This window comes from Cryptomeria japonica, chromosome 7 (assembly GCF_030272615.1).
Source record: "Cryptomeria japonica chromosome 7, Sugi_1.0, whole genome shotgun sequence".
Taxonomy (NCBI): domain Eukaryota; kingdom Viridiplantae; phylum Streptophyta; class Pinopsida; order Cupressales; family Cupressaceae; genus Cryptomeria; species Cryptomeria japonica.
Window position 1 is genome coordinate 249,680,242 of NC_081411.1, and position 26,986 is coordinate 249,707,227.

A 26,986-nucleotide genomic window follows, 5' to 3' on the forward strand; every position below is an offset into this window, starting at 1 on the left:
ACTCAGTCTCAACCTTTTCTTTGAACATCTTGAATTTGTCTAATGCTTCAGATTTCTCCTTCAAAATGACAACCCACATCATCATGGAATAATCATCAATTAGTAACGTAAAATATCTATCTTCCTGCACACTTCTAACATTTGTAGGTCCACATAGGTTAGTATGCACAAGATCCAACAATCCATCAGATATATACTATTTGCTTTTGAAAGAAATTCTTGTTTTCTTACCCAATTGACATTCCTTACATACTAAATTAGCAAGCTTAACAATCTTAGGAAGATCTCTAACAACTTGAATAGAACTGATCTTAATCATAGAGTCAAAATTAACATGACACATTCTCCTATGCAATAACCATTTTTCATCAATCTAAGCAGTCAAGAAACTTTTCTCACCAGCATTCAAATGAAAAATATTACCTTCAGTCTTAGTTCCAGATGCAATCTCTATAATAGAGGCATTTAGGATTTTGCATTTACCATTCTTGAATTGCAAGTCATAACTTTTATCAACCATCTATCCAACACTCAAAAGATTATGCTTCAAGCCTTCAACATATAGATCATCAGTAATATGCTTACCATCAAAGGAAATAGAACCTCTACCACAGATCACATAGGTTTTGTCATCTCCAAATCTCACTATTCCACAATCATACCTTTTCATACTCATAAATTTGTTTTTATCATGGGTCATATGATGTGAACAACCACTGTCAATCACCATTCATATTTCTCTTCAACTTTAGTAACTAAAGCTTTCTCCTCAATAGTGTAGCTAGTGGAATCAACAGGTACCAGTCCATCTTCCTTAATGTAAAGAAAAAAAACTTCATTTCCTTTTTATTCTTCATTTGTAACACCTTCATCAGTATGCATAGTAGTAGTTATTCTGATGCTTATACTTCCAGTTAGACTTGTAAGGCTTATTATACATCTCATGCTTCTCATATCTATCATTTCTATCATGCTTATCAAATTTATCATGCCTATCATATTTAGCCATTCTCTCTAGGCATCTAGAAGAAAAATGTCCTACCTTATTGGAAGAGAAACATTTCAAAGGTAATTTTCCATCATACTTACTAGTTCCTTTAGGAAATCTTCAGGCAATAAATGCCTCAAGCTCATCTAGCTCTCTTTCTTGCTCTTTTGTCTCTCTCCTTTCTCTTTCACATCTCGATATTTTGCATTCTTCATGTGCACACTTCTTCTTTCTAGATACAGATGCTCTAAATTTTGTCTCAGACTTTCTATGTGATTCACTAAATTCGCTCAGCTCAAATGCAACAATCTTTCCAACCAACATATCTCTGGTCACTATAGTCACACTTTGGATCTCATCAATAGCAGCTAACTTGTGTTTTTAAGTAGGAGACAAAGATCTTAGCACCTTAGTAATAATTTCATCTTCTTCAAGGGTTCCACTGACACATCTGATACCTAGGAAAAGATCATTCACCTTAGCCATAAAGGTATTTATGTTCTCATCTTCTCCCATCTTCAACATCTCATATTTCCCTTTCAAGCTCTACAACTTGGAAAATTTCACTTGTTTATCTCCTTCATATAGGGTCTCAATGTTCTCTCAAATCTCATGTGTGATCTGAAGTCCCATTATATTTGTCATCTCTGAATCAGTCAAGGCACTCAGCAATGCTTCCTTCACTCTAATATTATTTTAAGCTTCCTTGATCTCATGAACAGTAATCGGTCCATTCTGAGGAACAACATAGACATTCTTTGTAATGTTCCATTAATCTTCTCCAAGACATCTCAAGTGCACATCCATCCTGTTCTTCCATATAGCATAGTTACTACCATCAAATCGCGAACTCTCCTTCTTAAAGATAACACTTCCACTTCTAGTTTCCATCCCGGATCTCCTCAAGTGGTTAAGATTATTCCAGAGGATCTAGCTCTAATACCAATTGTTGGATATAACAATGGAGGAAAACTGAGAGGAGGGGGTGAATTAGTTTTCACCGGATCTACAAACTTAATCACAAATATAGATTTGATAAACTACAACAATGAAAAAGATAAGAAAATTGAAAGAACAACTCACAACATGAAGATTTTAACCTGGAAAACCTGATTAAGGGAAAAACCATGGTGGGAACCTACCCACAATAAGATAATACTCTGTAGTAGTACGTGAAAATATTATAATGGGGAATTCACATCCATTCAGGCACACCGCCTAGAGCTCACTTCTCAAAATATAATGACCCGAAAGGCTACAATCCTCAGGGAAGTCTCACTGACTTACAAAAAAATTCAAACTACAATCCAGAAGGAATGAACTAAAAGAATAGCATCTTTAAATACCTGATTACAGTTCTGGTTAAGCAGAATGTCTTCTCTACAACACCAATCTATGATCAATTATTGTACCAAAAGATGAATCTCTTGTTCACACATATACCACTCTCTAATAATATAGACACAACCCTTTATTACTAAATAACATGAAAATATCACCTATTTATACAATTCATCAACCTTGACAACAAGGTCGACTAAATCCTCAACTCATGTAATTATAAAATTACATCACACGATACAAAGATCGACCACTAGACCAATATAATGATATACATGACATAACATGGTCCTAAACCAAATATCCAAATGTGTATCACCACCAGAAATCATGCCAAGATCAATTGCAACATGCTACACCACCAGGAAAACCACATAACATGAAGAACATCAACAATTCAGCAAAATCACCAATAACTCGCACAAAGATCAATATGGATCAGCAAAACAAATAGGATACAATTAGGAAACACCAACAAGTACATTAGGGTCATCAACAATAGTTGTACCAACACCACTTATCAAATCTTCATCGATCAACATCGGAACCTCAAGAACACTCAAACAACAACAATTTTCATGAAGAAAAGATAACTTGCAGAGCACCAAATCATGGACCATCTGAAATGAAGATACATAAGACCATACCAAACAATCTCCCAAAATATTAGTTCAAGATCTGATCACATCAGAATATACCAGAGGAAATACTGAACTCTACAAAGCACTAATCAGATAAACAAATTGCAAAACGAGATCATATGATATGATCAATTAGGCTTCTTGGTTCACCAAAAAAAATACAAAAGAATATAATGATACAAAAAATACTCCATACACCAAGCCATGATCCCAATAAACCAATTTGCAGTCACTGGACCAAGAATATGTTGACATCAATGACAACAACATATCTTAGCAGCAACAATGACCAACAAAAGCAAGCTAGAAAACAAGCATGTTTAATGCATTCATATGATCTTCAATACAACCTCCTTCCTCCATCTTTAGAGAATACTCAAGAATAACTTATTTAATTAGGATTTTCCTTGCTAAATATCTCCAGGTTTCTTCTAGAGGTCAGCTACAATCTTTTGTTCATGAACATTCAAGAGTACACCATTAGCCAAACAAAGTCTTATCAAACCATTGGCTCTTTGATCCATTGTATCCTATACATCTTGGGTCATAGTGGTACATTTTGATCTAAATAGATCATAGTGTTGAATATGAACATCTAGGAAACTAAGAGGTAGGGTGAATCAATTGACAACAAATTTTTTATTTTAACTTTAATGCACAAATCTGGAATATTGAGCAAAAATAATAGAATTAGGAAATGCATGCAAAATTTAGATTAGACACCAGAGACACCATAATTTACGTGGAAAACCCAAGAAGTGAAAAACCATGGAGAATGCTAATTCTCAATATATAAACACTGGTTAAGGTGATTTTTACAAAGGGTGGCTCACTACTGGTGGGATCATTGCCCTAAAAGGATTACTGCCAATTATAGATGGGGTCACTACCCTGAAAGGCTCACTATCGAAGAATAAAGAAAGACAAAAACAATGCACCACAAGAAAAACACAGTCTACACTTCCATAACTCCTTCGAGTAAATATCTCACTCAATCACTGGATTCCTTCAATCTCGCATATCTTCAACACAAAAAACCATATGTGAAATCATCAAATCAAACTCCTATATATACTGTCTCCAAAAATCATAATTCTCAATGTCTGTTGAGATAGGGATCTACAATAGGTCTTCACTAAACATTCTAGTGGTGGCAAGGAATGAAAAGTGAACCATGTCACAATGTTCTTCCCTGAATATATCAACATGCTACATACATCTCCAAGGCTGGACCTAAAATGTATCCAAACTCTATACATCCTCAATACCCGATCTAAGGCCTCGATCTCCAGATCACGTCAGACCCAAAGATAATACAGAAAAACATCTTCTAAGATACCAATCACATCCAATGAAACTAGGAAACCTTCACGTGCACAATATGCCTAAATTGAACATTCTTGTTTGACATAATAAATTCGGACTTAATTTGGACCTAAAGGTTGATATCAATGGCAACACATAATGCAATGTTAACAATCTCGCCTTTTGTCATTGATGGCAACATCCATTGATAATAATTAACTAAAAATCATCATTGAGAGAACAACCATCTTTCTCTCATCTATCTCTCCCCCTTTGACAACAATGACAAAGGTGGTCAACAACTCCCCCTGAGAAAAACACTCTTGCTCTCCTTGAGAGAAAGTACATCAACATCAGTCCAAAAAAGAATGTACATACCAATGCACACCTGAAATGTACATTAGTTGAAGCTAGTAGGAGATAATTCCCCTAACTTTTGTTAGAGATACTCAAAAGTATCTTTGCATAACTCCTTTCTGAAAATACTTGCAATTTTCTCCTTTGTGGGCACATACTCAAGTATGACCTTATTATATAGAACTTTCTCCCTGAAGAAGTGATACCTAATAGATATATGCTTGCTTTTGAATGTTGTACCAGATTCTTGGAAATTTTTATTGCACTAGTATTATCACCCATGATTGGAATGTAGTCATCAAACATCACACCAATGTCCTTCAAAGTTTTCTTCATCCATAAAATTTGAGTGCAACAAGAAGATCCTACAAATGTATTCTTCTTTTGTCATACATAAGGATACAAATTCTTGTATTTTGCTTGACCAAGAAACTACTCGAGAGCCAAGAAAAATGCTCCTCCACTTGTTCTTTTTCAATCATCAACATTTCTAGCCCAATCTTGCATTTGTGTAAGTTGTGAGGTTAAAATCTAATTTTTTGGGATAGCATAGGCCAAACTCTTTTGTACCTTTAAGAAATTAGAAAATCCTTTTTACTACCACAACATGTGATTATTTTGGTTCTTGCTAAAACCTTGCTGCCAAACATACTGAAGACATGATATCCAGTTTGGTAGAAGTCAAATATAATAATCCTCCAATTATTGATCTATATTGACTTGCATTTTCCTTAGGTGATTTATCATCCTTAGTTAATTTGCATTCAGTAGTCATAGGTGTACATACCGGTTTAGAACTCTCCAACCCAAACTTCTTCAATAGTTCTTTGAGATACTTAGACTTTGAAATTAAAATTTCTTTATCATTCTGATTAAATTACAATCCAAGGAAAAAAAATTCAACTCACCAATCATGGACATCTCAAACTCTTTCTACATCTCAACAACACATTTTTTGCACATATCTTCGTTTCCTCCAAAAATTATATCATCAACATATACTACCACAATCAAATTTTTACCTGATTCTGTCTTGAAGTTCAAGCTACTAGCAACTAAACCCTTCTAAAATCCTTGATCAGTTAGATACTTGTCTAATCTTCCATACCAAGCTCTAGGAGCTTGTTTTAGTCCATATAAAGCTTTTTTTGATTTGCAAACAATGTTCAAGTCATCCTTCAAATTGAATCCTTCCCATTGTTCAATTTAAACTTCTTCTTTTAATTCTCCATTCAGAAATGCTCATTTTACATCCATCTGATAAAGCTTAAAATCTTTGAATGCTGCAAATGCTAGGAACGTCCGGATTGGCTCCATTCTTGCCATTGGGGCATAAGTTTCATCAATGTCAATGCCTTAGATCTAAGTGTATCCTTTGCAAACCAACCTTGCCTTATTCCTCACAACCTTTCCATCCCCATCCAGCTTGTTCCAGAATACCCATTTAGTACCAATTACATTCTTATCTTTTGATCTACTGACTAACTCCCATGTTTGGTTTTTCTCAATTTTTTCTAGTTCGTCTTCCTTTGCCTTCATCCAGTTCTAATCTTTGCAGGATTCCTCTACTATTTGTGGCTCAATCTCATATAGAAAACACAACAAGACTTGTTATTGTCTTTTCTTCTTGCAATAACTCCTTTTCTCTTGTCTCTGATGATCTGATCTTTTAAGTGATTCTTCTTGACATACCTTGGAGTCTTGGATGTAGATGTCAGAGCATCTTGATCATTCTTTTCTTCATTGCTGATTTCTTCCTTTATTTCCTTTTCTCTAGACTCATCTGAGTCATGTCCTATTGCTATTTTTGACTCCTTTGAAGTATTCTCATCAACTTTTACACTTGCACTTTCAACAATCTCGTTCAACCTTTTGTTAAAACATCGATATGCCTTGATCTTTGTTGAGTAACCCAAGAATATTCCTTCATCTTCTCTACTATCAAACTTTCCAAGATTATCTTCACCTTTCCTAATATAGCACTTGCTTGAAAAACCTTAGAAATATTTCACTATAGGAGTTCTGCCATACCATAGTTCATAAGATGTTTTACCATACTTCCTCTGATACAAAATTCTATTGAGTGTGTATGCTATTGTATGTATTGCTTCTCTCCAATAGACTTCAAGTAGCACTGCACCTTTTATCATGGTTCTAGCCACTTCTTGTATAGTTTAATTCGTTCTTTCTACTACACCATTTTGTTGAGGTGTCTGAGGAGATAATAGATGTCTTTTGATGTCATGCTTTTCATAAAAGTCATTGAACTCATTCAAGATGAATTCTCCTCTTCTGTCAGACCTTAAACACTTGATTTTCCTACCAACTTCATTGTCAACTTTTGCCTTGAATATCTTGAGCTTTTCTAATGCTTCATATTTTTCTCTAAGAAATGTAACCGAAGTCATTCTAGAATAATCATCAATCTGTAACATGAAATACCTCTCACCTTGTAGGCTTCTTGTTCAAGTTAGACTACAAAGATCTGTGTGAACCAAATCTAGTAATCTAGTGGAGGAGTACTCCTTTCCTCTAAATGTGCTTCTAGTCTGCTTTCCTATTTGACATTCCCTGCAAATGTTGTTCTTCAGTTTAGACAATCTGGTCAAATCTCTTACTATACTTTTTGAACTGATTTGTATCAAGTTATCAAATTTGATATGACACATCCTCTAGTACCATAACCAACTATCATATAATTGTGATATCAAGCAATGCTTTGTAGCTCCTTCCAACTGGTACATATTTCCATTTGTCCTCCTTCTAGTTGCAATGACAATTCTGGAATCCTTTTAGATCTCACATCCATTGTCCCAAAAGACAACATTGTATCCATTTTTGCATATCTGTCCAACACTTTAGAGATTATGATGCAAACCCTTCACATAAAAAACATTGTCAGTGCTATGGTTTCCATCAAAGGTAATTGAACCAATACCAACAATTTTTGTTGTCTGATCATCTCCAAATCTAAGCAAGTATCCATCATACTTTTTAGGTTTTATGAATTTTCTTTTATCACCAGTCATATGATTTGAGCATCCACTATCAATCAAAGATTCATCCTTATCTCTTCTAGCATGAAATGTGTTGGAAACAATCTTAGAGATATCATACTTAGGAACATCCTTTTCTACCATAAACAAATAATCACCATCCTCATAGTCCGATTCATCATCTGAAAAACCAACATCATTCATAACATAATATGCCTTCTTATTGAACTTTCCCTGTTTTTTCCTTAAACTTTTATCTATTTCCCTTTTTTGGACATTTAGTTGCAATATGACCAATCTTACCACATCTAAAACATTTAAAGGGTAACATACCTTTGTATTTGCTGGTGCCTTTCTTTAAATTCCTTACAAAGTTTTCTTCTATCTCATCCAGGCTTTCCTCATCATCCAGACTATCTTTAGATGCCTTGAATGTGGTCTCTAACTTGTCTTTATGGTGTAGTCATGATAGGAGTAAGTCCTCAAGGAGAATAGTTCAGACCATGCAACAAATGTAACGCAACACAACCAACTCAACGAGATGGCAGAAATGTAGAATCTCTTATATTATATAAAGAATTCTAATACAACTGGCTAGCAATATGTGGGCTACAAGATTTGACACACATGCCTAATTACAAACATGCTCAAATACATTATCCAGGCTCAAGCATGTGAACCAACTTCGGACTTCCCAATATTCTTATTTATCTTCTATATTTATGATCTATCTTCCCTATTCTTAATTATATTGATTTATATGATATTCATAGCTCAAGGATGATCCGCATCGTCTCAAGATGAAAACAATTGTTGATGAAGAAGATGTAACATGTAAAACAACTAGGTCGGCCTTTGCCAAAGGAATCCCTTCAGAAACAACATAGAATGTGTGGACCCAAGGGAATGTCAACCAAAAACCAAGGAGCATTGGAAGAAATTAAATTAGGCTCCACAAGTAATGAAAATGATCTGCAAGATTCTCCATTAACAAAATAGGTCTAGGCAGTTCTGGTGCTCTGAGCTAGAAAACTATCCCAGATTTTGGAAGTGATAACTTGCTGAAAAAAGATCCACATGTCCCGCAGACTAAGGATAAGGAAGATGAACATATCAACAAGAAAAATCCATCTCCACAAGGTATGGTGTGCAAATTCAAATAAATGCAGAAAGAAATATTAAAACTTCAAAACAGAAAATAAAATAGAAAGAAAATGTTTTCGATTGATGCAAGATTGCCAAGAACCAAGGATGCTCCTTCTTTAGACATTCGAGGTTGATGAAAAGTTAGTCCCTCACTTTTTAGGGGCTAGAGGAAAACCAACATGGTCTACCTCAGCCTAAGAAATCTATGATGAGTGTTCAACTGCTCCGCCCTTCCACTTCACAAGATACTCTCTGTATTGTTTGCATCAAGTGCTACGCCCATTTCTACTATCCAAAATATCTTCAATCTGGTCTAGTACCCTCTGGGGCATCTACTTATCCAAGTCTATTGTAATATCATCACTAAATTTTTCCCCATGATATTGATGAAGGTCTACAATGTTGAATATAGGTGAAATACCCAAAGTATCTGGTAACTCCACATCATATGCATTTTCGGAACTAGATTTCTTCAAGATCTTACAAGGTCCAAACTTCCTCATCTTCAACTTATTGTAGGTACCAACTAGAAATAGATTTTTTATTAGACACATCATCACTTCATCTCCAACTTTAAATTCCTTGTGTCTCCTCTTTTCATCTTCTTTCTCCTTATACTTGTTGTTCATGTCCTCCAAATGTTGTTTAACCTGAGTATGTACTGTCTTCATATTTTTCGCAAATTTTTCCACTTCTACACTTCATTTATATTGATTAATTATGTATCTCAACTTTGATATGCCTTTAGGGTGTATTCTGGTAACAATCTCAAAGGGTGTTCTTCTGGTACTCCTATTTACTGAATTGTTCTAGCTGAACTTTGCTTGTGCAAGTATCAAGTCCCAACTAAGGGTTTTCTCTCCAACTAAACACCTCAATAAATTTCCCAAACTCCTATTTAATACTTCTGTCTATCTAGCAGTCTGTGGGTGAAAAGTAGAACTAAATTTCAAATTTGTCTTCATCTTCTTCCAGAGTGTCCTCCAAAAATATCCAACAAACTTAGTGTTTGTCAAAAACTATGCTCTTAGGTAATCCACGTAGTCTCACCACCTCTTTGGAAAATAGGTTGGCTATATGCATTGCATCTATTTTCTTCTTATAATGTATGAAATGTGCCATTTTTGAGAATCTATCCACCACCAAAAATATAGAATTATTTCCTCTTTGTATTTTATGTAATCCAAGTATAAAATCCATGCTTATGTCCTCCCAAGGTCTCTCTGAAACTATCAAAGGCTTATATAATCCAATATTCTGACAACTACCTTTTGCATGTTGAAAAATTCTACAACTCTGGAAAAATTTATTGACATCATATGAATTTGAGGCCAAAAGTAATTCTCACTAACGAAGGCTACTATCTTGTCAACACCAATATGTCCTACTAATCCTCCACTATGATTCTCTTTTATTAGATTCTCCATCATAGAGCTTCTAGGTATACACAACTGAATTCCCCTGAACAACATTTCATCTTGAATGAAATAATCTAACCACTTGCTCTTGTCCACCATAACTAGTTCTTTAAAATCTTTCCAGGGTTCTGCAAAATACAGGTAATCCTAATACAAATTCTTCAATTCCTCAAAACCCAGTACCTCCACTCTCATCTTTGTCAGCAAGTTCCTCCTTCAACTTAAGTTCTTAGCCATAACTCTATAAGAATTCCACCCATCTCATAAGTCTTTGATTTAGGTTACCTTGACAGTTCAAGTACTACAAAGCTTCGTGATCGATATACAACACAAACTCCTTAGGCAACAAATAATGTCTCTATTTCTTTAATGCTTGAATTATGGCATAAAACTCCATATCATACACTGAATATATTCTTTTGGCATCATTCAATTTCTTACTGAAATAAGATACTGGTCTTCCTTCCTAACTTAACATTGCTCCAATTGCATTCCCACTTGCATCACAATCTACTTGAAATACTTTGTTAAAATCCAGTAAAGCCAACACAGGTTGCTTTGTCACCTTCTGCTTCAACAACTCAAAACTCTTATTTTCTCTAGATGTCCACTTAAAATCCTTCCTATCTCCCCTCATTTATTTTTTCATAGGACTAAAAATTCAACTGAAATTTATGATAAACTTTTGGTAGAAACTAGCCAATCCATGAAATGATCTTACCTCCCCAATGCTTTCTGGTGTAGGCCATTCAACAATTGCTCTTACCTTTTTAGGATCCATCCAGAGATACCAAAAATCCCAAATAGATTATCTCTTCCTTCATGAAACCGCACTTCTTAAGGTTTATCAACAACTTCTCTTCTCTCAACCTCTGCAAAACTTGTCTCAAATGCAACATATGTTCTTCCTTTGTCCTACTAAAAATAAAGTTGTCATATAAGTACACAATAATAAACTTACCCAATAATTTCTTCAATACCTCATACATAAATCTCATGAAAGCACTCAATACATTAGTCACTCCAAAAGGCATCACCAACCACTCATACGGTCCTTTATTTGTCTAGAATGTTGTCTTCCACTCATCTCCTTTTCTGATTCTGATATGATGATATCCACTTTTCAAGTCTATCTTTGTGTAGTATCTGGCTCAACTTAAACAATCCATTATGTCATCTATCCTAGGCAAGGGAAATTTGTACTTCACTATGATATTATTTATTTGTCTAGAGTTGGTGCACATCCTCCATTCCCAATTCTTCTTGGGTGCTAATACTACTAGAACTACACAAGGGCTCAAACTTTCTCTGATCAAACCTTTCTTCAACAACTCCTACACTTGTCTATTCAACTCATCATTCTCTATTGGTGTCATTCATTGTGCTTCTTTTTTAGGTAAACTAGCTTTGGGAATTAGGTCCATGAAATGACTAATACTTCTCATAGGTGGTAATCCATCAGGTACATTATCTGAAATGATGTATTCATATTCTATCGACAACTCTTTTATCTCTCCCGGTTCTTCTTCTTCATGCGCTGGATCTTCATTATTCTTAGGAACTAAAGAAAAACACACATTCTCATGTCTCATCCCATCTAGGAATTTCCTTCCATCCACCAAACAAATCCTAGCACTAGTATAAACTTTACTCTTAATAGGATCTTCCAAGGGCAACAAGGTCTGTTTCATCTCATTTACAACAATAGTGTATATGTTCTTCCTTCTGTCATGTATTGATAGTCTATCATACTACCAAGGTCTACCCAGCAAGATATGACATATATCCATAGGCACATTGTTCACTTACTAGTATCTTATAATTATCTTAGATCCATTCTATCTGATAAGGCTTAGGGTGCTCCAATCTCTCCAATTTCAGCTTAGTCACCATCTCCTTTGAAAAAAGGTTATCTGAACTACCACTATCGATTATAACTTTACAACACTTACCAACTTTACATATTGTCTTGAATAAATTCCTCCTCTGCAAGGGCTCCTAATCATCTCTGGTGTGGCACAATGCTCTCCTCATTGCCAATAATTCTCCATCGTCCGGTTTGTTAGTTGATCTGGTAGGTTCTTCTTCCACCAATGTTTCTCTTCTACTATTTTTTGCCTTCTTACATTCAAAAGCATGATGCCCTTCTCCTCCACACTTAAAGAAGGCCCCTCTAAACACTCTCTTATCCTATCTATTGTCTTCCTTTTCATAACCCTCATTTTGATAGCCATCAAGTTCTCTTCTTTGGTAGAAATTTATGTCATTCTTCCGATATGAACTACCATCTCTACTAGCTTCCTTGTCTTTGTTATGATCTATACAAGGTCCTCTTCCTTCGGTATGAGTCCTTCCTCCTTGAAATCTTTCTCCCTGATATCTTCCTCTTCTACCTCTTTTCGTTTGCTCATGTCTTTTTTTTAGCTTCTCTTCCACCTTCAGGGAATATTGATAAGCTTTCTCAACACTCTATAACTTGATTAGACTGAGTTCATCCTTTATCAACATCTCGAACCCATTCAAATATTTGGCAAATTGTTCAATCTCATTGTCAGTATGTTTGGATCTGATATTCAACTTGTAGAATGCTTCAGCATACTCCTTCACACTAGATTCCTTCTACTTCAGGTTCTGAAACTTCCAGAATAGATTCACTTGATAATCAACACCTGCATAAACTTTTATTTCAACTTTTTAACCATCCACTCCCAAAATTTAATCTTCTTTAGGTTACCTCTTCTCTATCTATCTACCTGCAAATTTTCCCACTAAAGAGATGCATGTCCTTTCAACTTAGTGCAAGCATACCTCACATTCTTGTCTTTGGTAGTGTTCTCAAAATCAAAATTCTTTTCCATCTCCATTATCTAATCAAGAAATTCATTTGAATCTAACTTTCCATCATAGTCAGATGGGTTAAAATGTGGTCTAGTATTCACTCTTGTCAAGGCTCTTATGAGACTCTCTTCTTTTGGATTTTTCACCAGTGGATTTTCTCATTCTTCTCCTGCCACCTCTTCTTCTTCATCATCACTCATATCTTCAACATGTCAACCTCTTCTCTGGGTTGTTTCAACAACTTTCAATGGGGCTGCAATTCCTCACAACATTTCCATCATAATAGGGTCTGCATTTCCACGTGCTCCACCGCATCTAGAATTTCTTTGGGCCATCTTTATGCAAGTCCTTTATAGCTGCAGAGTGTTCTACAATCTGCCACCCCACAACAAAATTATTACAAGACTCTATAATCTTCAAAACAAAAACTTGCTCTAATACCACTTGGTGTAGTCATGACAAGAGTAAGTCCTCAAGGAGAATAATCTGAACCATGTAGAAAATGTAACACAACACAAACAACTCAACATGATGGAGGAAATGCAGAATTTGACCTATATTATATCAAGAATTTGAATGCAAGTGGCTGACAATATGCAGGCTACAAGATTCGACACATAGGCCTGATTACAAACATGCTCAAATACATTATTCGGGCTCAAGTAAGTATGCGAGCCAACTTTGGACTTCCTAATCTTCTGATTTATCTTTTATATTTCCAGTTTGTCTTTCCTATGCTTAATTATATCAATTTATATTATATTCATAGCTCAAATATGATCCACATAAGCTCAAGATGAAAAAATTGCCGATGAAGAAGATGTAACGTGTAAATCAACTAGGTCGACCTTCGCCAAAGGAATCCCTCAAGAAATAACATAGAATGATATGCAGACCCAAGGGAACATTGACCACAAACCAAGGAGCATTGGAAGAAATAAAATTAAGCTCTGCAAGCTATGAAAATGATCCACAAGATTCTCTATTAGCAATATAGGTCCATGCAGTTCCGGTGCTTTGAGCTAGAAATATATCCTAGATTTTGGAAGTGATGACTTGTTGAAAAAAGATCCACGTGTCCCATGGACTAAGAATAAGGAAGATGAACATGTCCACAAGAAAAATCTAGCTCCACAAGGTCCAATGTGCAAATGTAAAGAAACACAAAAATAAATACTGAAACTACAAAACAAAAAGAAAATGGTGTTGGTTGATGCATGATTTCCAAGAACCAAGGATTCCCTTACTTCAAATGCAGTTAGGGTACCAAACAATTTCCCTTTGGTGAACTTATTTGGATAATAAGTTTCTTCAATTGCAAAGATCTTGTCACTATAACTCACTAGTAATGTCATCAGGATCTTGTCAATCACATTTTAATCACTTAAAGTGCCTCCAAGCTCTCTAATCTTGTTTATTGTTGTATCAAGCTTCTCATAATATCTCATAATATCCTCTCCTTCTTCCATCCTCAGGTTTTCATATCTTCTCTTTGCAATCAATCTCTTTGTCAACTTGAATATCTCATTTCCTTCATAGATGTCTTTTAACTTCTGCCAGACTTCACAAGCAGTATTCAAAGAGATAATCTTAGTTAATTCTATTTTTGACAATGCACTGAAAATAAAAGACCTTGCTTTTTCATTTTCTTCATAAGCTTGAATCTCATCCAAAGTATTAAGTCTATTCACCGAAGGAACATACTTAGTCTCTACAGCATTCCAAGTATTGTAACCTAAAGAAACCAAGTAACCTCTCATCTTCACTTTCCAAAAACTATAATCAAATTCTTTAAAGATAGGAATGGATAACTTGTCTGCCATCGAATCAGAATCTATCTCAAGCTATTAAGCTCTATATCAAGGAACCAAAGCTCTGATACCAATTGTTGAATATGAGCATCTAGGAAACTGAGATGCGGGTGAATCAGTTGATAGAAAGTTTTTTATTTTAACTTTATTGCACAGATCTGGAATATTCAATAGAAATAATAGAATTAGGAAACACATGCAAAATTCAGATTAGACACAAGAGGTACCATAATTTACTTAAAAACACCAAAAATGGAAAAACCAAAGAGAATGGGGTGAACTCACAATACTGGTTCCCACTTTTTGACCAACTTTGACACTTAGATGAACATTTTCCAAAAAACCTTCACTTTCCAACACCTATAACTTTTAAATCATTAAGAATTTGAAGATGATGTAAACTAGTGATTTGTAACATCCTTTTTGTAGATTCTAAATATATTTTTTTCAATTTTTTTTGAATAAAATTTTATTGATTTTTCCATCTCCCTCAAAAGTAGTTTTTTACAGGAAACAACATTTTTTAAGAGTGATGTGCATCCCGAAACGTATAATTTTTTTTTTATAAATGATAAAAACTTATCTCTTTTAAATTTTGGTTTGTAACATCAATACCCAGGGCATGCAGTTGGTTTGATAGTGATATGTTGAATATTTTTTATTTTATTAAGTTTTGAAGTCCGACTAATTATAATTTAGATATAGGTGTATGTTTGAACACATAACTTGCTCTATATATATCAAAATTAAATTTTATTTTTTTTGTTAGAAAGAAGACATCAATACCTAGGGCATAGATATTTTTCAGAATTTTTTTGAATTAGCTTGCTATTTTTCCCAATGCATTGAACAAAGAAGTTCATGTTCGGTGAAAAACCTACATTCATAAAAAATAAAATAAAAATATATTAATAAACTTAAATATATTAAAAATTATACTATTTGGAAAGCTTATAATAAGGACTAAATCCTTAAGAAAACAAAACTTCTAAATGAATTCGTTTGACCCCTCAAAAGCTAATGTAAAATTGGTTTTTTATCAGCATTTGATAGATGCAAAGGAGACTCCATTGCAAGTATGATTTAGAAGTAGAGAGGTTCTATCCAAGAAATTTTGATCTAAGAGCCTTTGACCTAACTCTCTTCAATTAATTACTTCAAATGGGACCTATTAAAGCTTAAATAATTATATTTTCCAAAAAATGTATGATTTCAGCAAAAATCAGGATGTACCAAAAAGTGGGAACCAGCTTTGTGAGTTCACCCAATGCTAATTATCAATATATAAACACTAGTTAAGGTGACACCTGTTAAGGTGACACCTGTTAAGGTGACACCTGTTAAGGTGATTTTTACAAAGGGTGGCTCACTGCCGATTTGGCTCATTGTCGTTGGGCTCACTGCCCTGAAAGGATTACTGCCCTAAAAGGCTTACTACCAATCACAGATGGGCTCACTACCTTGAAAGACTCATTGTTGAATAAGAAACAAAGACGAAGAAAATCCACCACAAGAAAAACATAGTTTGCATTGTCGGATCTCCTTCTAGTAAATATCTCAGGCAATCACTGGATTCCTTCAATTTTGCATATCTTCAAGACAAAAAGCCATATGTGAAATCATCAAATCAAACTCCTATATATACTGTTGTCATTCTACACTCTAATGAGAATAGTTGATGTTGTCATTGATGGCAACCAACTGGCAACAACTTTCTACACATGCATCGACATCAACACCTGCAGGCACTTTCACTGGCATCCAGTTTACACTGGAAATGGAGTATACCGACACTCAGCCCGACATGGGATAAAGTTTTGTTTATGTAAATTATTTTGTAAATTTAAGCAACTATTTGTAAGCCGACTTAGTATATTGTATAGACTCATTTATGTATGAGATCTCATAGGTCATTTTAGGAGAGATGTAGAAATGAAAGAATATAATGAATAGGAAATTATTGTATGAGGTGATATAGTGGACAACGAAGGTTTTGGTTAGGGTATCTAACTGAGCTTAAACCGGTACTGAACCAGGCATTTGAGATGCTATTTTGAGCAGTACATTGTATTGGATTTAATTATCCATATTGTAGTCAGTGAGACTCTTTTGAGCAGTGCACTCTAAGTAGTTGGCCTTCCTACATGTGCAAGCCCTTATTGTAAGTAGTATTTATTCATTGGCCTGTGAGTAAATATTGTGGGTCACAAATCCCACCAAGGTTTTTCACACACCAAGTTTCCTCATTAAAATATCTTGTGTTATGGTGTGTTTCTATGCTATCTTTGTTATTTGTGTTTACTGCATTAATTCTTGTTTGCCGATACACTATTTTGGGTTGCAAAGGTATAAATAAGTTTAAATATTCAATCAACTTGTTAGACACTGATTCAACCCCCGCTCTCAGTGTCTTTGGGACTGTCATTGAATCTAACAATTGGTATCAGATCCTGGTCCTCTATTTGTAAAAGCCTAACAACTTGAGGAAGATTATGAAACTGGTATAGATGGAGAACTTAAGAAAATAGTTGGAAGGAGCTCTTGAAGATTTTGATGCAGAAAAATTAAAGAATATCAAACTTGAAGATGATCTGAGGGCTGCTAAGGAATTCATTAAAGGACTTTAGGAGAACCTGGTTATAGCACAAAATAAGAGAAAATAACTTCATGAGCAAATGCAGAAACATGATGATGAAAAGGAAACTCTTAGTGATATTGCAGACAAGTTGAGGCAAGAGAACACTAACATGAGAAATGAAATGCAAGACTTAACCATGAGGCTATGTAAGGATCTTGAAGACAGGAAGAAGAATGAAGAAGACTTGACTAGGAGACTTAATGACGGAGGTAATGAAAATCTAAGAATCAGTCATGAAATTGATATGCTAAAGACAAATCTGATTCACATGCAACATGATAAAGATGAGCTTGTGAGACAAGTTGGAATTCTTGAAAATGAGTTGATCACTGCAAATGAACATAAAGACAAATTCAAGAAAAGTTTAGAAAGACTTGATGACATGCTGAAAAGACAAAAACCTGATGGAGATACAATTGGACTTGGATTTGAACATGGAGAAAGTTTCGGGACTGCAAACAATCAAGATCATAGTAAACCAGCAAGACAGCCTAATGCTTATAAATTCAATGGGAAATGTTTCAATTGCAATAAATTTGGTCATAGAGTAAATCAATGCAGATTTAGAAATAATCAGAATACAAACTTACCCACTGGTCAATGATCCAAATGCAATAAAGCTTGTCACAATTCAGAAAATTGCAGAATGAATGTGAAATACTATGTTTGTGCTAGATTTGGGCATTTATCTAATCAATGCAGAACACAAACTGGTCAAGGATATGGAAAAGCTATTCAGAGGAATAATGTAACTTGTTATGCATGTAACAAGATTGGACATATTGCAAAATTTTGTAGGAGCAAGACTATACCGGCGAACAATAAAGGATCTAGTGTGAAGAGAAAAGAAAAGGTAAATGAAATAAAGCAAGAATTTTCAAAACAATCGATTAAGAAGGGAGATCAGAAAGTTGATGAATCTATCTCTACACCGATAGAGTAGAGTAACCCTCCACCGGTAGGATATTCTTCATCTGATTGAGGAATAATCCTTAGGGTGTATTGCAACAAATTGAAAATCATGCATTTTACCCTCGGTTGATGGGAAGAAGACACATTTATTCTTTATCGGCAGATATGTTAAGTTTTCACTTAATCAACGAGCATTTAATGTGGTTTTAAAGAACCTTTTTGGCTATAAAGCACCAAAAAACCCTCATTTGAACTCAATAAGAATTCAAGAATTCAATGAGCACGAAATTGAGCAAGGGCATTCTAAGGCAAAGCAGCGAAGTGATTTTTAGATATTCAGAGAATTTCAGATTAAGAGGTATTTATCAGAATGGCAACTTCATCTTCTGTTCCTAAGTTTATTACAAAACCTATCATTGTTGAAAACATTAAACGCCCTAGACCCCTGTTTAAGATTATTCCCAAGATTGCAAAGCAGGATGATTTTGTCGGAGCTTTTTCAAAACTTCTGAAGGGTGACACATTTGTTGAAGACCCTAGAATCTACATCCATTGCAATATAGAAGACCTAGGGACTGAGGATTTGAAGAAAATATTTAATGAGGTTATTACCAATGAACTAGGTGTGATTAAACCTGAACATAAGATTGTGGAAGACTTAGGTTTTGTAGAAATACTGAACAATCCCAAATCTCCAAAGGAAGTCGTACGACTTGTATTAAGCAGAGTCCATGGAGAGTTCATGTGGTTAGAGTATGTTTGCAAGATAACCAAGGAAGCAATTAAGGAAGTTACTGGTTTACCCTCAACCGTTAGTAGACCTGATTAAACCAAGAAAATACCTAACAAGAGTGTGACAAGCTTAACCGGAGCCACATCTGATAGCAGATCACTTAGAGTCAATGATGTTAAGGATATAAACATTGTTGTAGATAAGGAATAAGCAGCTAATAGTGAAAATATAAAGATCTCTAAGAAACCGACACACACTATAGACTCTCAAAAGACTGAGAAACCGACACAAACTATTGACTCTCAGAACACTGAGATACCAGCTCAAGCAGAGCAACCGAAAACTACAAAACCTATAGAGGATAAGATAACTAACACAAAGCAACATGAATCTGGGAAACCGACAGTTGAAGGCGTACTTGTACAGACAGAGAAACCATCAAAGGTAGAGGTATACACACAGACAGATCCACCAAAAGAAAATGTAAGTAAAGAGCAACAAATTTTTGGCAATAAGGAACAAATAATAAAGGTAGTTGGAGAATCTAGCACATCAGTAGGAGAATTCAGACTGACTAAAATCATAGATGTTCTTTTGGATTCTATCAAGATGATAACAGACTGCAATGCCTTAGAATTTAAGGCTATTGATAACACATTACCTATCTTGAAAATGATTGCACCTACCTGCAAGATAGATCACATTAATGATGCTTTAGGTAAATTGGACACATTGTCCAAATTTATTGTTGAAAATGTTCTAACTCTAGAAAAGGTGAATGAGGATATCATTAAGGAGAGAGTTGACAAAGAGAAAAATACATTCTTTCAGAACACTTGAATTGTACCGATCACATGGACACACTTTTATCGATACTTAATTCTACAATTTTGGAGTATAAGGAGCTATATAGGGAAGCATGTAAACCTCACTGTTTGACAGAAGACATAGATGAGGAAATCAAGAATACACAAAAAGAGATCGATGATATTGCAGATAAGTTGATAGGTTCTTTGGGACTTATCTCAGTTTTTGAGCAGGAAATGGCAGTTTTCGAAGAGAAGTTAGAGAAAATTAAGAAAGAAAAAGAAAGAATAAGGTCTAAAGCTCGGGAACTCAAAAGTAAACTTTATCCAAAATTGGACAGTCTTATTACTCAACGGGTTGAATAATTTAAGACAATAGTTCAAGGAGAGAGATCACCAGAGCAACAAATGTACTATCTAACTAGCATGATCCAACAGACTAAGACCATTCTCTCCGATAGCAACAAATTCATGCAGAATCTAAATCTAGTTTTGGCAGACATTTTTTAGATTGTAACCAACCGGTTACAAGCAATGAGGTAGCATTTTTGTACTCTTTAATTCTTTTTGAGATCCTTTTTCATTGATGCCAAAGGGGGAGCAGCAGTATAGAGAAAAATAAGGAGTAGTATGGAGAAAATAAATGCACAGAGGAGATCACTTGCCCAGGGGGAGCACAGCTTTTTGGATTTTATTTTTGGATAAGCAGTTTTGGATTTTTCTCAAGCATGTTGCCATCAATGCCAAAGGTGGAGATTGTTGGCATTCTACACTCTAATGAGAATAGTTGATGTTGTCATTGATGGCAACCAGCTGGCAACCAACTGGCAACATGTTTCTACACATGCACCGACATCACATATATCATGCACCGGCAGGCACTGGCACCGGCAACACTTTCATCGGCATCCAGTTTACACCAGAAATGAAGTATACCTACACTCAGGCTGACATGGGATAAATTTTTGTTTATGTGAATTGTTTTGTAAATGTAATCAACTATTTGTAAGCTGACTTGGTATATTGTATAGACTCATATATGTATGAGATCTCATAGGTCATTTAAGAAGAGATGTAGAAATGAAAGAATGTAATGAATAGGAAATTATTGTATGAGGTGATATAGTGAACAACGAAGGTTCTGGTTAAGGTATCTAACTAAGCTTAAATTGGTACTAAACCAGACATTTGAGATGCTATTTTGAGCAGTACATTGTATTGGATTTAATTGTCCATATTGTAGTCAGTGAGACTCTTTTGAGCAGTGCACTCCAGACAATTGACCTTCCTGCATGTGTAGGCCCTTATTGTAAGTAGTATTTATTCATTGGCTAGTGAGTAAATATTGTGGGTCACAATTTCCATCGATGTTTTTCCCACACCGGGTTTCCTTGTTAAAATATCTTGTGTTATGGTGTGTTTTTATGCTGTCTCTATTATTTCTGTTTATTGCATTAATTCTTGTTTATCGGTACACTGTTTTGGGTTGCAAAGGTAAAAATACGTTTAAATATTCAATCAACCGGTTAGACACACTGATTCACCCCCCCTCTCAGTGTCTTTAGGACTGTCATTAAATCTAGCATATACTATTTTTGGAAATCATAATTCTCAGTGTCGATTGAGACACGGATGTAGAATAGGTCTTCACTAAACATTCTAGTGGTGGCAAGAAATGAAAAGTGAACCATGTCACATGTTATTCCTCAAACATATCAACATGCTATATACATCTCCAAGGCCGGACCTAAATTGCATCTACATGTTGTACATCCTCAATATCCGATCTAAGGCCTCGAGCTCTGGACCATGTCAGACGCAAAGATAATATAGAAAAACATCTTCTAAGATACCAATCACATTTGGTGAAGCCGAGAAACCTTCATGTGCACCATATGCCTAAATTGAACACTCGTGATCGTCATACCACATCTAGACTTAATCTGGACCTAAAGGTTGCCATCAATAATAACATATAATGCAATGCTAATACAACCCATATATTTCTATATATGAGCATATCCTCCATTTTGTGTTTCCACATCTCAAAATTTGTTGCAATTAAAATTCTCTCTCTATTCTATCACATGTGCTTTTCATCACAAACTTGCAACAAGGGTACAAAATAATTTTCCACAAAATTTCCACTAAAATAAGATCTATACAAAAACTTTTCTAGCCAACAAGGATAATAAATCCGATCAGGCTTTGATACCAATTGAAAGGAAGCTAAGTGAAGAATAACGCTCCAAAAAAATAAAATCTAATAGGATAGTGAAAGTAAAAAAATTCTTACAACCTTTTTAATCAGTTAAAGATTAGATGCACAAAGGCAATATTAATTTGAATCACATAAATAGATAAAAATATAACACTAGACTTATGGAGGAAAACCCTTTCAGGAAAAAATTCACACTTCAAAATGTAGAGCTCAATTATATTATAGTAAGAAAAAACACAATACAATGCATAGAGTCAATGGTCTTCATGAGTAGATACAACAATATAGAATTTTGGAACAATTATGACAGTTTAAAGGCATCTCAGAAAATAAACAAAGTGTCTCACAAAAAGAATTAATACACCAACATATTAATAGAGCTCAGATTGAAAGGTAGGTGCCTATTGTTTCTAAAACCATCTCCTATGCCTAGGTAGTCAAATGATGTCCAAAACAACAACTTTCCATATCCTTGACACATTGCAAATAGATCTTTCCAAATCATGAACACGACTCCTTCAACAATAGTAACTTTCCAGTATGCACTACACCCACTACATAGAAACTTCCAAATCCATAACTAGGCACCCATGACCATGCATATACTTATCTGATAAAAGGAATTCAGCAATTAACGTAAATTGTCAAACAATAACTCTCCTTGACTCTCAACTCTCCATATGGAAACTTTTCTATCTTGCTAATAGTTAACAACTATTGGACAAATATCACCAAAGTGCACCTCTTCAAAAATTTACAAATTGTTTCACTCATGATGAGCACCTAAGTGAAAAGTGCCACAATATCATGCTCCTTAATTCACATTTAGCAAGCCAACTCACAATCACAGAAAATGATATAACAACTTACAATATTAACACTTCTATAATTAATAAAATGTGTAACATAAAACTAATAAATTAATTAAATAATATTAAGATTCTCAAAAGTTGAGATGCCTTAATCCCAAGAATTTATAATCATACTTAATCTAAAAATAAATCTTTATAATTCGTTTGTTTGATTTTCGCAAACTTTGTGTAGTTCATCTTTATTTACGATAATTGGTATTAGAATTCTATCTCTATCAATAGTTCAAGCTTTAATCCAGACAGGAAGGTCACCCTGTAGACACCAATATGGCTCTCACACGCAGCGACCTTTCGTCCACCGTGCTGAAGTAATGAGATTGTCAACCATGGGCTACAGAAAAATATGCCAAACCATGATCACAAGATCTACAATTCTCTTTTCATTCTTTAGTGGAACCTCTAATTTTGTTCCTCGCATAACACGATGAAAATTAGGAAAAAGTAAATGGAAATTTGCACTTTCTTTGTTAGCGAAATGATTGATTTGGAGTTTGCATTACGGAGATTTATAGGCAAATGTTACGTACGCCACATTTTACTTGTTCACAGGCTTTTATGGCAACATTTCATTGTTATTAATGAGCTCGTTGTATATGACGACGAGTCAGTGATTTTATCATGGTTTGGTCTGTGTCCCCAAAAATTAATTAGCTAGACGAATTTCATATTTAAAAATTTGGGATTACTCGAAAACATGGATGAAGAGACATAACTGTTCCAACACGGAGTCGTAATATAGATCTATAAGCTAACCACGCTCATAGATTAGCCTTATCTATTCAACGGAACAGCCTAGTAAGTATATACATGAAGGCAACTAGAACAAACGATTTATCTTAAGGGAATGGATACTGCAATACAGAGAAATAAGTGTCAATGATTTAAAAGCAACAAGAGTGACTGCATATGATGATACATACTGATATCTCTGCTCTAAATAAGGTAGAGGAAACAAGAAACGAAATCTGATTTAGGATCTTTTATTTCATAACCTCAAATGGAAACATTTTTACAGGTACGTATATTAGGATATATAAAGGGATAAATACTATATAACTACTGGATGATGCAGTCCGTCAATTAACATATAAAAAAAAACTATAACTATATCCGTGCACAATATTTGTTATTACCCTGTCTTTTTTCAGACCAACCATTTATTGTTGATTTATTTAAGTAGAGCTTTTAATGCATCGTGGGTGCCTCGTTGAACTGGCTTAGGATCTGGGGAAAAGATTAATTTTAAACCCATTAGCTGGGAGAGCGAGGAGTGCATCTGACGATTTCTTTCCATCTGGGTTAGTGGCGGTGTAGCCTTTGAAATTTTTAATAAAATGATGGACGAACAGCAATATCTCCATCTTTGAGAACTCTGATCCTGGGCAAACTCTCTGTCCCGCAGCGAATGGTAAGAAGGTGTAAGGAACAACATGCTTGCCTTCCTCTTCGAAACGTGAGGGCCTGAATTTGTCTGCCTCGGGGAAATACTCTTCTTTCATTTGCGTGCTATAAACTGTCCATAATATCTGATCATAACAAACATAAATCCAAGTGTCATTATTCTGTATTTAGGTTGAGCGGTTTGAAGAAAATAAACAAAAATGAACTTGATATGAGTAGAGTGAACTTGGAAAAATTCAATTGAAATTACAGCTTACTTTCCATCCTTTTGGGATTGTATAACCCTTGTAATCAATATCAGTGATGGCCTCGCGAAAAGTTCCAAAAACTGGAGGAATCATACGAAGTGTCTCCTGAACCGATTGCCATGTATACGTCATATCTTTGAGATCTGCCCAGTTGATTTCTTCTCCATCCTTTTTATTCCTTATAATTTCCATTTGTTCTGGTATACAGTTGTTCAGTATTAGTAATATAAAGTATAAGTATGAACCAAAAATAGTGGGTTTTGATTTGAAGAATACATTTTAAGTTTAGGTTATTAGAAATAAATGAATTCAGTGTAATTTCACAAGAACCATTTAAACAAGTCAAAATTTAAAATGTGGCAGCAATTTGACATACCTTGAACAACTTTTTCATAGCAATCAGGATTCGAAGAGAGGAGCTTAAATAGTGAGGTAAGCACTGAAACCGTGGTTTCAAACGATGCAATAAGCAAACCATTAAAGTTGTCGAGGATCTCCTTGTTGCTGAGAGCATTCCCGCTTCCATCTTTGAAGGCGATCAACAGAGAGAGTAAATCTTGATTGCTAGACGCTCTTCCTGCACTTAAATCAATTCTCCTCTTCTCTATTAGAGACAAGAGCATTTTATCACTCAGGGAGTGTGCCTCAAGCGCCTTATGAAAAAGAGTTCCTGGAAAGTCGATCGGCAGAGACAAACATCCAGCAATTACAGTCTCCATAAGCTTCTGAAGTCGCATTTTATCAAAATGATCGTTGATATCGAAGAAAAAGCTGGCTGCGACTGAAAAGAGAAGTTCTCTCGCCAAAGGAACCATGTTTACCTGGGACTTTTCCTTCCATTTTTCGGTAATATGACCCTGGATCTGGGAACTCATTTTTGGCAAATAATTATGTAAAGCTTGGGGACCCATAAAGCGAGCAAGTGGGGCACGCAAGCGGAGATGCTCCTCTCCCCTTTTGATTGCCATGGATTCCTGCCCTACCAGTTTCATTATAGACTTGGGCCATGAAAACTCAACCAGCTTGTCCTCGCTCGATAAAACAAGGCGGTTTCCAGCCGGGCCATACAATACTACTATGGTATGCCCCATTAGTGACGTTTTGAAAACATCACCGAATTTCTCTACTCTCTTATCGAAGAATTGTTCAAGCGTGCCTGATCGAAGCGCACGCAGGAATTGTAATGTCTCCCCAATTACAGGGAAGCCTAACTTTCCAGGGGGAATTTTAAGCGAGGGTTGGCGCTTCCAACGGCTCACACACACAATAAGAACGCCCAGAGTAGCTGAGACGGCAATATAAAGAATGCCCAAATCTTGAATACCGCATCTTAGAACATTGAAAAGATTCATTTCGAAACAAGAAGGAATTGAAGGAATGTAGAGGATATCACATGAATTGTATCCTGTGTGACTCTTTTATAGTAGTATTATCACAGATTGAGTTGTGCAGGTTTGATGGCTATGATCACTTGCTGATTCGGAGCTATCCATCATTCACATCAAAAATAATATTTAAAATTGACTTAAGTGGTTCAAATTTCCAGTCAAATATATGTTACCAAAAGTATGAAATGACCTCTTCCTTGTTATGGGAAATTGTGGCTACAGCCTTGCAAAACTGGAGATAAAGAAAAGGAACCATATATAGGGAACAGAAGAGGGTTGTAGCTAATCTGGCTCAAAAAAACATCACTATTTTTTCACATATATTTTTAAAAAGAGGTTTTTTTTCTATATAAAACATTTATTTTCATGGGTTCTAATGAGGTTTTTTTTTCTATATAAAACATTTATTTTCATGGGTTCTAATGAGATTTTTTTTTCTATATAAAACATTTATTTTCATGGGTTTTAATGATTTCAATAAAGTCATATAATGCATCTCAATTAAATTTGATAATATTTAATAATTTTTAAAAGATATTTTTCAAATAAATATTTATACTTTAGAAAAATCATTTAGCATATCATTAGAATGTAAATAAAATAATTATTTAATCAAATGAATTATAATATTTAATTCAAAATGAATAAGTGTTTCTTTTACAAATTAATTTAACATTATTTTAGTTTGGCTTTAATTCAAACAATATTTTAATCAACAATGTAACAATGTATTTTAAAATTATTATATTATTAAAATACATGGAAATATTTTAAAATGGTACTTAAATTAAAATAATTTCTCTTTTAAGAACTTAAACTTCATTAAAAAACAATTACAACTAATGAGACTACTAATAAGAACAAAATAGAATTTGAATGATATAATAAATAGAGACAAAGTGAACAAATATTTCATGAGCTTATTC

The 26,986-nt window shown here is 34.7% G+C and overlaps 1 protein-coding gene across 1 annotated transcript; it reads right to left on the minus strand.

Annotated features, from left to right (window-relative positions):
* Positions 1-24,240: 24,240 nt before the first annotated feature.
* On the minus strand, positions 24,241-26,024 carry LOC131054511 (taxadiene 5-alpha hydroxylase-like). The gene is made up of 3 exons (XM_057989042.2): positions 25,049-26,024; positions 24,682-24,869; positions 24,241-24,549 (listed from the first exon to the last, which is right to left on the minus strand). Exons 1-3 carry the CDS (start codon positions 26,022-26,024, stop codon positions 24,241-24,243), a joined length of 1,473 nt encoding a protein of 490 aa, XP_057845025.2.
* Positions 26,025-26,986: the final 962 nt, after the last annotated feature.